The sequence below is a fragment of the Corylus avellana genome, chromosome ca5 (assembly GCF_901000735.1).
Source record: "Corylus avellana chromosome ca5, CavTom2PMs-1.0".
NCBI lineage: Eukaryota > Viridiplantae > Streptophyta > Magnoliopsida > Fagales > Betulaceae > Corylus > Corylus avellana.
This window is the reverse complement of record NC_081545.1, coordinates 35329422-35341698: the sequence shown is the minus strand read 5'-3', so window position 1 is coordinate 35341698 and position 12277 is coordinate 35329422. Positions and strand designations below refer to the sequence as shown.

The window sequence follows — 12277 nt, the reverse complement described above, 5'->3', positions numbered from 1 at the left end:
ACTAATTCTATTGCAAGTCATTTGAATTACATTAAACCATTGCAAAGAGCATTCACAAAAAGGCTATTTTGTTAAAATTACTATACATCCGAGTCACCAAACTAGCAAAGAGTTTGTTGAGGTAGCTCAACAATGCATGATTTTATTAATAAAAAAAGAAAATCATTTTGTTCTCTCCCATCTAATTAAAAATCATTTAAATTTTTCTTTCATCCCTTTCAGAACTACATAAAAAATAATAAAAATAATAAATTTTAAATAAAATATTAAAAATTGATTGTTAAAATGCTAAGTCGAATGTAAATACTTAAAAAAAGTTAATTGCTAAAATAGAAAAAGGTAATATTTTGATTAAATTTGGCTAAATTTTTGCTGAGTCGGATGGAAATGCTCTTGTTAAATTTCCCTAGAAAGCTAATATCCCCAGCAGTAACACAAAATCATTCTTTGTGATTGATTAACTCAAAGCAAGATGAAAAGAAAGAGAGGAAAATCCATAACTTTGTTAAAATAAACTACAAGTAAATCTTTAACAAACTACTCAAACAAAAAACACTCAAAATAATTTCTCAAATAAAAAGTAAAAAAATCTTTTTTACAAAGTTGATTGATGTGAAATGAAACTAAAAATTATTTTTATATATTTAAAAGGATTATGTGTTTTAATAATAAATAATAATAATTTGTTAATATTTTTAATTGGAGAAGAGGAAACAGAAAACAAAATTTTTAACAAACCAGCCAGTTGTTAACTGAGCTCTTCGATACGTACGACGCCGTCAGAGAGTAACTACCACAGTGAAGTGGTTGCCTCTCGCAACGTCAAAATCCCACCTTTGATATCTAAAAATTTTCCACTCCAAACCCAACCATCCCTTTCCAAATATCTTCGAAAGAAACCCTAAATTTTCGTTCCTTTTCATTGAAAATACAATTTCAGAGCCCATTTCCAAGGAATTCACTTTCCCGTAATTCCAATTCCGTCCAAAGTGGTTCTCGATGGAAACCCTAGCGCTCCCTCTATTCTTCTCCAGTTTCGTTACGATCTACCTCATCGCCTACTTCGTCGTCTTCCGGAACTGGAACACCAAGTTCCGACCCGAAGCCGCCAGCTGCTCAATCTCACTCGCCCACGGCACGCCCGCGGTTCTCTTAGCCACACACTCCATACTCGCCGATTCAACCCGCGGATTCGCCTCGCCCAACACAAAAGCCGAGAACATAGTCCTCGACTTCAGCATTTCCTACTTCTTAACCGACCTCCTCCACTACATCGTCTTCTACCCGCGCGACCTCCTCTTCATCGCCCACCACTTGGCCACGATCTTCGTCTTCGTCACGTGCCGGTACGTTGCTTTCCACGGCGCGTGCGCGGTACTCGCTCTCCTCATCCTCGCTGAGGTCACCAGCGCGTGCCAAAACGCGTGGACACTCGCCGGTTCTCGTAGGCACGACGTCGTATCCGCCGCTAAGCTGTACGGTCTTCTGTCCCCACCCTTTTACACGTTTTATTCGATCGTTCGGGGCTTAGTGGGGCCCTACTTGGTGTACGAGATGTTTGTGTTCTACGCGAGTGGGGCTGCAAAGGGTTTGATCGCAACGTGGGTCTGGGTTTCCTGGATGGTGGTTGTTGTTGCGGCGATTTCTGTCAGTATATTGTGGATTTCGAATCTTTGGGTGGAATTGTATAGAGAAAGAGTGGGCAAATCGGAAAAGAAAATTAAATAGACTGAATTGGATTGGAAGAAAGAATTTTCTGATTAGAAGAACTGAGTTTGGCTATATATATATGTATGAGTCTAAATGTAGCTTCTTCTTCTTCTTTTTTTTTTTTTTTTTCTTTATTCAAGGCTTTTATTTTTGGATTATTCGTTGATATTGAGATTAACAAGAACCAACCAATTGGCATTCAAAGTGTCAATCTCAAGTGTATGATGCATTATGTATAAAATATAACTCAGCTTTTCTCTCTGTTCAATTTGTGGATTTCTCAAAATATTGTCCATTTTTGGAAAGTCTTACAGGACAATGTTTGGAGCATCGGAGCTTTTATTATACTTTTTTTATTTATGCTTTTATTATAATTAATAGTTAATATTTTAATAGCTGACGCAACGAGTGTCGTGTAGATTGATTAGATTCGTAAGTGTAACGTGTTATGTGTATGGCCACGTCAATTTACAAAATTCAAACACTCAATTATTTAACTCTTGTAACATATCTTTTACTGTATTTGAAAAGCTGAGAATCTTTGTCATTTGCTTTATTTGAGTTTATAGTAAAGAATTTTAGCTTTGGCCGCTTACATCATTTTATTTGAAAAGTTCATCAAAGGTAAATTTATTCTTTTTCATAAATAATTGTTCTATTTAGAATCCGAGTGAGTGATGTTAGAAATATTATAATTTTTATCACAATTTTTTTTATAAATTGACGGGGTAGTTCACGTGACACTTATCATGTTAGCCACTAAAATATGAATCACCATATATCAATTCGCATAATACTTATTATATTTACAAATTGACGTGACAGTTCACCTGCCACTTAATACGTCGCTTTATACTCATTTTCTTAGTTCCCAAGTATTTTCCTTTAGAATAAAGACATAATTTGAAACGGATGTGGCAACATGCCAACATTCTTAGACATGGAAGCGTCCTAAACCTTCCAATATCGGACAGAAGTAAAAATAAAATAAAAATTCATGTGGAAGTGAAGTGTAATTAAAATGCCATCAATCTAGAGCAAAACATTCATTTGAACCCAAGATCTGCGCACGCCCAACCTCTTTAACATGCGAGCTTGAGGCCCAGGAGCTGGTGATTGCAGAAACTTCATTTCTGCTCATACTTTATTACGGGTATGCTATTGCTTTATTTGATTTAACAGCAGCAGGCTTCCCTTGGAGGCGTTGGGGTCGGTTTTAAGAGTAGAAAGTGTAGCTCTTGGCTTGAAGTATGATGTTTCTTAGCCCTCCAATAGGTGATAGAACCATCAGCAGGATGCCCAGTATAATGCAGATCTGAAATTAAGCAACCAAAATAGGATGTAATTTTGAACTTTAAAGCAGATTAAAAAACAATGAGGATAATGAGGCATTATTTTAAGTTCAACATACCCTGTTGGTACACCAGGATAAGCTTAACTTCCTTGGTTTGTAGATGGCAAGCCACATTATGCAGGGGAGCTGAACAATGATGCAGGAAAGAACTAAGATTTGGTATGAAAGCTGTTGTTGAAAGGCATTCCACTGAACAAGAATCTCTTATTTATAATAATTTTGTTTTTGAAAATGCTAGAGGCATTCCCATTTTACTCCTACTTCCTATACTCCTGATGTGGTACTGTCACGTCAACTTTCAAAAAACTTTGCTCAGCCTTTTTCATAGGTGGCCGACCACTCTCTTAGATTCCCCATCCTAACATCTAGGGTGGTCGCGGCTACTCTACCGTGTGATTTGGTATTCACAACCAGAAGACGGGGGGCAATTTTTTTGTTCGATGTTGCAGTGCTACATCAAGAAATAGAAAATAAGTAAAATGGGTGTGTATGTAGCATTGCTTATTCGTTTATGCTTTCAAGGGGTGGATTGGCCTTACGAAATATGTTGTTGGTGCAAACGCAAATCCTCCGAAGAATCCCAGCAGGCCACCGAAAAAAAGGAAGATAATGGCGACAAACATGGTGAATGCTGAAATGACAGAACACATAGAGGATGTTACTGGTTCTTAGGCATACAATACTTGATGAGGAGGGGATTTTGCTTACCAACGTATACATTGCGCACAATAAAACGAAGGAACCATGAGGGCCTAAAATGCAATTTCTTTACCATTAGAGTCTCGATCATGTCAAACACAGGCATTGCATATATCTAAATCAACACAACAAAAACAAAATATTAGATAAGTAACTCATTTCAGTGACTAGTTTAAAAAACGCCAGAGACACTTTCATTTTACTCTCACCTTCTACAATCTGACATGACAATGTCACGTTAGCCCCAAAAAAATTACTAAAAAGAGAGGTGGCCAACCACCCCTGACATGTGATCACGTGGTTCTAATCACTTCTTGTGATGGTTGGGAGTGGCCCCGACTATAGATGAGAGGAAAATTTTTTTTGCCTAACGTGGCAGTACTACGTCAAAAAATAGAGAAGAGGGTGAAATGAAAGTATGATTAGTAGTAGAAAGCACACCTGGTAGCTGCCAATGACATGGACTACAACAAACAAGTTAGCTGCAACTATAAGCCATTCAGGTTTCTCTAGTGGGAGGAGGATGTTATCTTCAACCTTATTGCCGAACACATAGTATCCGAGGAGAGCAACTGGGAAGTAGCACAAGGCCACAACAATATAGGCGACAACTACTCCTCTCCACATAGCCCTCTTGGATGGTTTCTCAGGATTGGAAGGGATTGTTGCTTGGATCTCTAAAACCACATTGTGCCCTGCATATGCAAAAGCTACATCGCCCAAGGCAGTGAAGAAGTTAAATACTGTTCCTGACCTGCTCGAGGATTTGTAGCCATATTCCACCTCTGGCTGAACACCCTTATGGATGGAAGCTGTCCATGCAATGGTAGAGTAGCTGCAATACAACCATAATTGCAAACATGGTTATTTTTGCTCAAACTTTGAAATGTATCCCCTGAAATTCCCTACCTGAAATTCTAGGAAATTCGGACATAGAATGAGATAGGGGGATGCGGGCCGGGGTGTCCGGATAGGTTTTCAAACAGTTTGAGGTGCAGAGCCCACTTGTTCGGAACACCTCGGCTGCCCGATTTTCCTAAAATTTGGGCAGAGAATTCTAGGGGATCACTGTCCCTCAATTGCTAACTAAGTAGTCATTAGAGTTCCACATAAATCCTTGAATTAAGTTCATAATTATCGCCTGATTTCTGCAGAAACTAGTTTCATTTCACACCAAGAGCACTTAGAAGTTAGATACCTCAGGGACATGACTGCAGCCGCCAAAGAGACTCCAGAGATAGAGTTGAAGTTTGGGAGGTGGGAGAGTACAAAATGAACCGAAGCGAAAATCATGATGAAGTAGGTGGTTTTGATTGATTTGCAATCTTTTTAGCAAAGTATTTTATAGACTTTCTGCAGCGATTTTCCTCCGGTGACCATGTACACAATGTCCACGCCTACTTCGCAAATGAGTTGCTGGGGTACCACAATCCACAGCCCGAGCTTTTCACCGAAGGCTTGTTGACCCAATTCGTGGTACCTATCAAACCGTTTTCCAGGAACCATTTCATGCATTTCAACCATTTGCCATAAAGTGTACAGAGTGATTACCCATGACAGTATCAGAATGACTACACCAGGACCCCTGAAATCAAAGATGGAAAATGAAAAAACTCATAATGAAACGGAAATTAAATAGAAAAGTTTAAAAAGAAAAGGAGAAAGTGAAGACAAAGATTTACGGGTATTTCGGCGTTAGATATCTATATCCTTTACAGTACAAAAGACTCATATTTATTGAAAAATTAGGGTACGTGAAAATAAAGATTATTATGGTAATTAAATCAAAATCAAACCCGATTACAATCAATTCTAGAAGCTAATTATACTATAAGAAATATATACCATATCATATATTCTAACAGAAAAGAAGCCGATTTTATATGAAGCACAAAATATATATATATATATATAAGAATCAGTAAGACAGTTTTAGAATATGATATGAACTTAGGATTATTGAGTTTGTTGCTTTGTTTTGAGTATACCATCCTAGATTCGCCATGGCATATGGAAGGCTTAAGACACCTGCTCCAACCATGGCAGTGACATTGCGGAAAGCAGAGTACCACCATTTTGCATTTCTTGAAGATGTAATTGGAAGCCAATAGTCGATCTCCTTCTGCTCTTTTGTATATCCATCTGTCTGTAATCAATGAGAACAAATCTCTTCAGCAACGTTCAAAAGCCAAAACAACCCCAATCACCCTTCCACAAGAAAACAACAGTAGCATATTGTCCAGTTCAGAGAGAGAGAGAGAGGCTTACATTGTTGGCGGTATTCAAACCGTCATCAACAGTAGCATCAACGGCCATTGTAGCACAGAGAAGTACACTTCACAGTTTTGTACAAGCAGATGAAACATGAAACAGAAAATGAGCAAAAATATATATAAGCAATTTGAGCCCTGCAAACACCGAGAGTCTCTATGAATGTCAAGAAAACTCCGCCCTGCCCCCAGGATGCCATAGAAAGAGGCGACAGAGAGCTCTTGAACTTGAAGGTGACACTTTTGTTTGACACATTTATTTTAAGTATACGTAAAGTAATTATTGTCCAATGGCTAAAGCACGACATTAGAAGAAGCGTCCTCATTAGACTAACTTTGGTCTTTCCTATGCTGTTGGGATTAATTCAGATTTCAGACAACTTAGCGGCTAACATTTTGTGTGGTAGCCGTCCTCCCCGCTACTTTGATGCTTTGATTACCAATAATTTGGGCAGTAAATGTGAGAGCTTTTACAAAATCTACCTGTCTGAACAAATTTTGGGCAGTGCGTCTATCTATTTGGACAGGTGAGTCTCATAAGGGCTCTCTTACATTTGTCCTGCTCCGATACCAAATTTTGAGAATCCAAAAATTCATCTAACCAAAGCTAATTATGTGCAATTTTTTCATTATTCTAAAAACTTCAATCTTTCACAAAGTGGCTACTAAAAATGCAGTTCGCCATACATAGGCTTGAAATTTTTGTAGCATTAAATGGACAAAGTTTTCCTTTAAACTCGTCTAACCTAATTTATTAAACTAACATATATCCAAAATGCGTGTAATTCTCACGTGCATTTTAAACATATCAATTTAACCGGCAAATGGGAAAATCTTTAGGGAAATTGTTGCATGCCTTGAAATAGTCATTTCTTTACAAGATATGCAAAGTGGGTTACTAGCTAGACTAATCATTTTTTGTTTTCTTGTAATTATTACCGTGAGTGCAAATAGGAGATGGTCTGCTTATTGGTGGCAAGGTGGGAGTTCGTGTTTCATAGCTAACTGCACCAAGAAAAAATAGTAGAAAAAAAAAAAGAAACTCACAACACTGCAATTGTTGAAAATCGTCAGGAAAATTGTGGTCGGCTATGAAACAGCCAAACTTTATTTGTTATTTATCATTGAAGAGGTATCTGTTTGGAATTAAACCAAAGCGAAAATCTAACGGTACGGCAGATTGAAAGGAGCTAAAACATCGAATGCTCATGACAGTTCGAGAAAATAAGTGAAGTTTCCCCGAAAATTTACAAGCCAAATCATAAAAAAATAACAAAAAGTATTGCCAAACTGCTGCAGCAAAGCATTCAGCCGAAGAGAGCAAGAAGCCAAGAACAATATGCTCAAAGTCGTTCTTATATATAATTGCATTTAATAAACATGTAACACCTATACCCACTTCATAAAAGCAAAAAAAGTCACAACAAGAAGGATGATACATATACCCATACAAAGCAAAATCACAAAGAAAACAGTGAGCCTATAAGAATTTCCCTTTGAGGCTGGTTCCATCAAGCCAAATTTCCTTCTCCACAGACAAAGCAGTGTATCAATGCTCCACTTTCTAAAGAGATCATCAGCAGCATAAATGGCTACCCTTGTATCCATAAGATTGCAGTTGCAGTGACTCAGTTTACTTGTTTGGAATAGGAGGATGCATGACTTAATTGTAAAATTTATAAGTCTTGGCTTGAACTATGATATTCCTCAATCCTCCAATTGGTGCTAAAACCATCAACAGAACACCGAGTACGATGCATATCTGAAATTGTTGAACCCAAACAAAATAAATTAAATGTTATAATATTAATTGAATGATTAAATTTACTATTTCCTATCAACTTAAGTTTTTGAGACAAGTGGTGATTTAACATGATATTAAAACAAAAGTCCTGACCTCAAACTTTGTCTCCGTTAATTCACCCAAATTTCAATTAAATATTTCACGTGTTGGATCTCACTTATTAAGGAGTTTGAGCTTACATGTGAGGGAGAGTGTTAGAATATTAATTGAATGGTTAAATTTAACATTTCTTATCCAATTAAGTTTTTAGGGCAAGTGGTAATTTAACACTAAACTTAAAGTTCCTAAGCAAATCAAAAGACAATGAAAGATGAAAAAAGTTGCACATACCCAGTTAGTCCACCAAGATAAGCCGAACTTCCTTGGTTTGTAGATGGAGAGCCACATGATGCAAGGGAGCTGCAGAGGAATTAAAAGATCGAGTTGCAATGATTAGAAGTCTATTTTCTAGGATGGCAATTAAGAATGGCGTAAGTATCAAAGGAAGGATGTGGCTTACGAAGTATGTAGTTGGGGCAAAAGCCAATCCTCCAAAAAATCCAAGAAGAGCACTAAAGAAAGGGAAGGTAATGGCAACGAACATGGTGAATGCTGCAACAGAAAACATGTTTTTATCAACTTATGTTCAAACCAACCAGTGGTTTGTCATCTCACAACCTTGGCAGATGGAAAGCAGGAGCTTTACTTACCCACATAGACATTGCGTGAAATGAAACGAAGAGCCATACTCGGCTTGAAATGTAATTTCTTTACCAATAGAGTTTCTATCATGTCAAACACTGGCATTGCATATATCTGCATTAACAGATGAAAGAAAAATTTGATCAAACTCAGTAAGTATGTGAGAGACCAAAAAGTATATATTGGACTTTGGAGTTTGAACATCACCTGATAGCTTCCAATAACATGGATGACAACAAACATGTTAGCCATTGCGATAAGCCACCTAGGCTTCTCCAATGAGATGAGAATATTATCTTGTACTGAATTTCCAAACATCCAAAAACCGATCAAAGCAACAGGGAAATAGCACAGAGCCACAACTATATAGGCAACAAGGACTCCTTTCCACATAGGACCTTTCGACGGCTTTTCTGGTGTAGATGGAATTGTTGCCTGGATCTCTAACACCACATTGTGCCCAGCATAGGCAAAAGCCACATCCCCCAAGGCACTCAAGAAGTTGAAGACTGTTCCGGAAGTAGACTTGGATTTGTAGCCGTATTCCACATCTTGCTGAACGCCTTTGTCAACAGAAGCCCCCCAAGCAATGGTAGAGTAACTTAAGGACATGACTGCTGCGGCCAAAGAGACGCCGGAGATGGAGTTGAAGTTGGGGAGGGGGGAGAGCACAAAGTGAACGGAGGCAAAGATCATAATGAAAAATGTTAATTTGATGTTTTTACAATCTGGACAGACACTATTATGGAACTTCTGCAGCGATTTTCCTCCAGTGACCATATACACAATGTCCACGCCTACTTCGCAAATGAGCTGCTGGGGTACCACAATCCAAAGGCCGAGCTTTTCACCAAAGGCATATTGGCCCAGCTCATGGTACCTATCAAACCGTTTCCCAGGAACCATTTCATGCATTTGAACCATTTGCCATAGAGTGTACAGAGTGATTAACCATGACATTATCAGAATGACTACACCAGGACCCCTGGAATTGATGAAGAAAAGTTAAATTTAGAAGGCATTTGTCACTTAATTGAAAATGTAACTATATTTTGCAGAAACATCAGCCCTGTTGGACAAATAATTGAAGAAACATGCATAAGTTCATGTCCAATTCTATACAGAAACATCAATGCATATTGGTGAATTTCCATTTAAAAAAAATAAACAGAGATGTCTTCGTGTTGATCTCCTAGAATACAATTTATGAAGCAATTTTATATCCTATGAGATTATGATGTAAACATACCATCCGAGCTCTGACATGGCGAAAGGGAGACTGAGGACACCAGCCCCAACCATGGCAGTGACATTGTGGAACGCTGAATACCACCATTTTGCATTCCTGGAAGAAGTAATCGGAAGCCATTCATCGATTGCCTTCTGCTTAGCTAATTTCTCATCAATCTGCAATTGATAATTTCAAAATTTTTCTTCAGTATCAATGACAATGTACACAATTCCAGTTATGAAATAAATAAATAAACAAGCAATTTTGAACCAAAAAAAAAAAAAAAAAACCTGAAACAAATGACAACTTTTTTATAATAGCTAGATAACTGAGTCCAATATAACTGAAATTGGTGAACCTCTCATCAAAAGGAAACGTTGGTGAACTTCATCAATGCTTGCCTTTTGTTTCCTTTCAAATCGGAACTCATTCTTACATGATCTTCCTATGTGTTGGAGGGGTCTATAACGTAAATTATCATCAAAGTCCTAGGTTATTTTGGCATGTCATTTTAATGAATGTTGATAGTTAGTATTTTCCAAAATCTTTGAAGAAACAAAAAGGCAATTACATGTTGTCAACTTGTTTGTTGGCAGTGGTATATATACAGCTGCATAGTTTATTTCCAAAGTGTCCTAATCTCCAAAAAGTAGCATCTTATTTGGGACCTAGCCAACCAAACCATTGGCTTGTTCAAACTCATTCAACACACACATATTGGCAGGTCCATGGTGTTCGAAGTCTCCATTGGTGCTTATGCATGAACCCACATCCTCAACCACCATAGTATGGTCCAGCTCCCTAAAGATTGTAGATCACTAGCCTCCAATCACATTTCCACTCAACCAACCCAGTAACTTCCCTTGGAATATTTGGGTGCAACCAAAATATTACGGCTAAGAATACTACAACTTTGACTATAAGTTCCTTACAAATTAATATGACAGTTACCTCGTTAACCACTAAATAATTAAATTTATCGTTCAAACTTTGTTGTGTAATATTTTCACCATGAAGATACTAGCACGTGAATTTATAAGAGAATTGTACTAAAAACTAAAGACATGTGAATCTGCTAAGCATCTAATTCATTATGTTATCTAATTCAAGACTTTCCAACTTTAGGCACATGGAATTGAGTATATCCACCGGGAGAGAAACCGAACCAAAATCCCCGGCTGAAAAGACGGCAGCCGGCAAGCCTAAGAATGACTTGGTTTTAAAACATAAAAAAATATTTATGACAAAACAATAATTAACATAGTCAAGCCATCGCTATTTGGTATAGTAAGACTAAGGACATTGGGTATACTATAATCAAATAGAGTTTCGGTCACATGGGGCGGGCACGTAGGGTCCACGCGTTAACACATAGGATATAGTTTCCGATTTTCGTAGGGGTGGTATAAAAATCAAAACGTTGAAACCCAGGAAAAGGTTTGAATCTAGAACACAACTTGTGGATCCTCCTCTATCCAAGTGTACTCTTTTGGCCCTTTGGTAAACCAGCGCCACATCCACACACCCAATTAACAAAGGAAAAGAGAAGAAGAAAAGATGAATCCTTTTGTTCTCGACTCAGAAAGTATTGTAATTTAAAGAGACAAAATAAGGATTATGTAATTACAAAGCAAGAACAGAGGAGAAACAACATTTCCTATGATATACATGTTAAAATTAAGTTTGTTAATTTACACAATAGCTCACATTTTCATCAAAGTGGGATTTTCTAATTATTGGACAAAAACTACTATCCCAAATTTTCTTTTCTTTTCTTTATGTTCTAAAGAAAACAAATGGACCCATGTAATCAAATGGAATATGCAGGACAAAAACGTAGAGATAAAGATTTTAAAAAGACAAAAGAAAGAAAAAGCTACAAAACTCCAACAACTTTGGAAAGTTAAAGAAACACAGAGAGAGAGAGAGAGAGAGAGAGAGAGACTGACATCAGCGCGGTCATATGAGTTCTTGTCAGTCGGAGCTTGAGTTCCCATGGCTACGTGCAGGGACTGAATCTCAGAAATCCAGACAAGGAGAAACGGCAAAAGGGGAGGAAGATGAAGCAAATGCAAGAAGCAGAGAACTTGCAAACTATCGAAATGGGCATTTGTATTTAAAGACGTTGAGGCTTGGGAGAGAGAGAGAGAGAGAGAGAGAGAGGGAGAGGCGAAGCGTCATGTTGAAGATGACGTGTGCTTTTGTTTGACCCGGCAAAGTCTTCTTCTTGTTCTGAAAACAGCTAGTAATTATTTTTATTATTTGCTATTTTACATAGTTTAACAGCTAGTCGGATTAAAAAAGAGCGAGGCAATACCCTTTCACATATTTAATTTAATTTAATTAAGCAGAATCTTTTGCTTCCTGAACTGCTTAACATGCAGAAATTCCCATGAGACACAACAAAACCCTCGGCCTGCACTGGCCCAGCATATAACATTTTTACAGCGCAGAACTTAAAAGGTATAATTTTTACAGCTGGCTCATATTCTCATACAATTAATTACTATAAAAAAATATAGGTTAAA

At 37.6% G+C, this 12277-nt stretch overlaps 2 protein-coding genes and 1 pseudogene across 2 annotated transcripts; 1 reads left to right on the top strand and 2 right to left on the bottom strand.

The window, feature by feature from the left end:
* Nucleotides 1–783: 783 nt before the first annotated feature.
* On the top strand, nucleotides 784–1962 carry LOC132180587 (TLC domain-containing protein At5g14285). The gene has a single exon (XM_059593466.1). The coding sequence runs from the start codon at nucleotides 1000–1002 to the stop codon at nucleotides 1726–1728; it is 729 nt and encodes a 242-aa protein (XP_059449449.1). The 5' UTR covers nucleotides 784–999; the 3' UTR covers nucleotides 1729–1962.
* An 804-nt stretch (nucleotides 1963–2766) lies between these two features.
* Nucleotides 2767–5819, bottom strand: LOC132182725 (lysine histidine transporter 1-like; annotated as a pseudogene).
* Nucleotides 5820–7359: 1540 nt separating this feature from the next.
* Nucleotides 7360–11877, bottom strand: LOC132182576 (lysine histidine transporter 1-like). Its single transcript, XM_059595861.1, has 7 exons — nucleotides 11699–11877; nucleotides 9768–9925; nucleotides 8726–9503; nucleotides 8527–8632; nucleotides 8337–8428; nucleotides 8168–8236; nucleotides 7360–7795 (listed from the first exon to the last, which is right to left on the bottom strand). The coding sequence occupies exons 1-7, from the start codon at nucleotides 11744–11746 to the stop codon at nucleotides 7697–7699; spliced, it is 1350 nt and encodes a 449-aa protein (XP_059451844.1). The 5' UTR covers nucleotides 11747–11877; the 3' UTR covers nucleotides 7360–7696.
* Nucleotides 11878–12277: the final 400 nt, after the last annotated feature.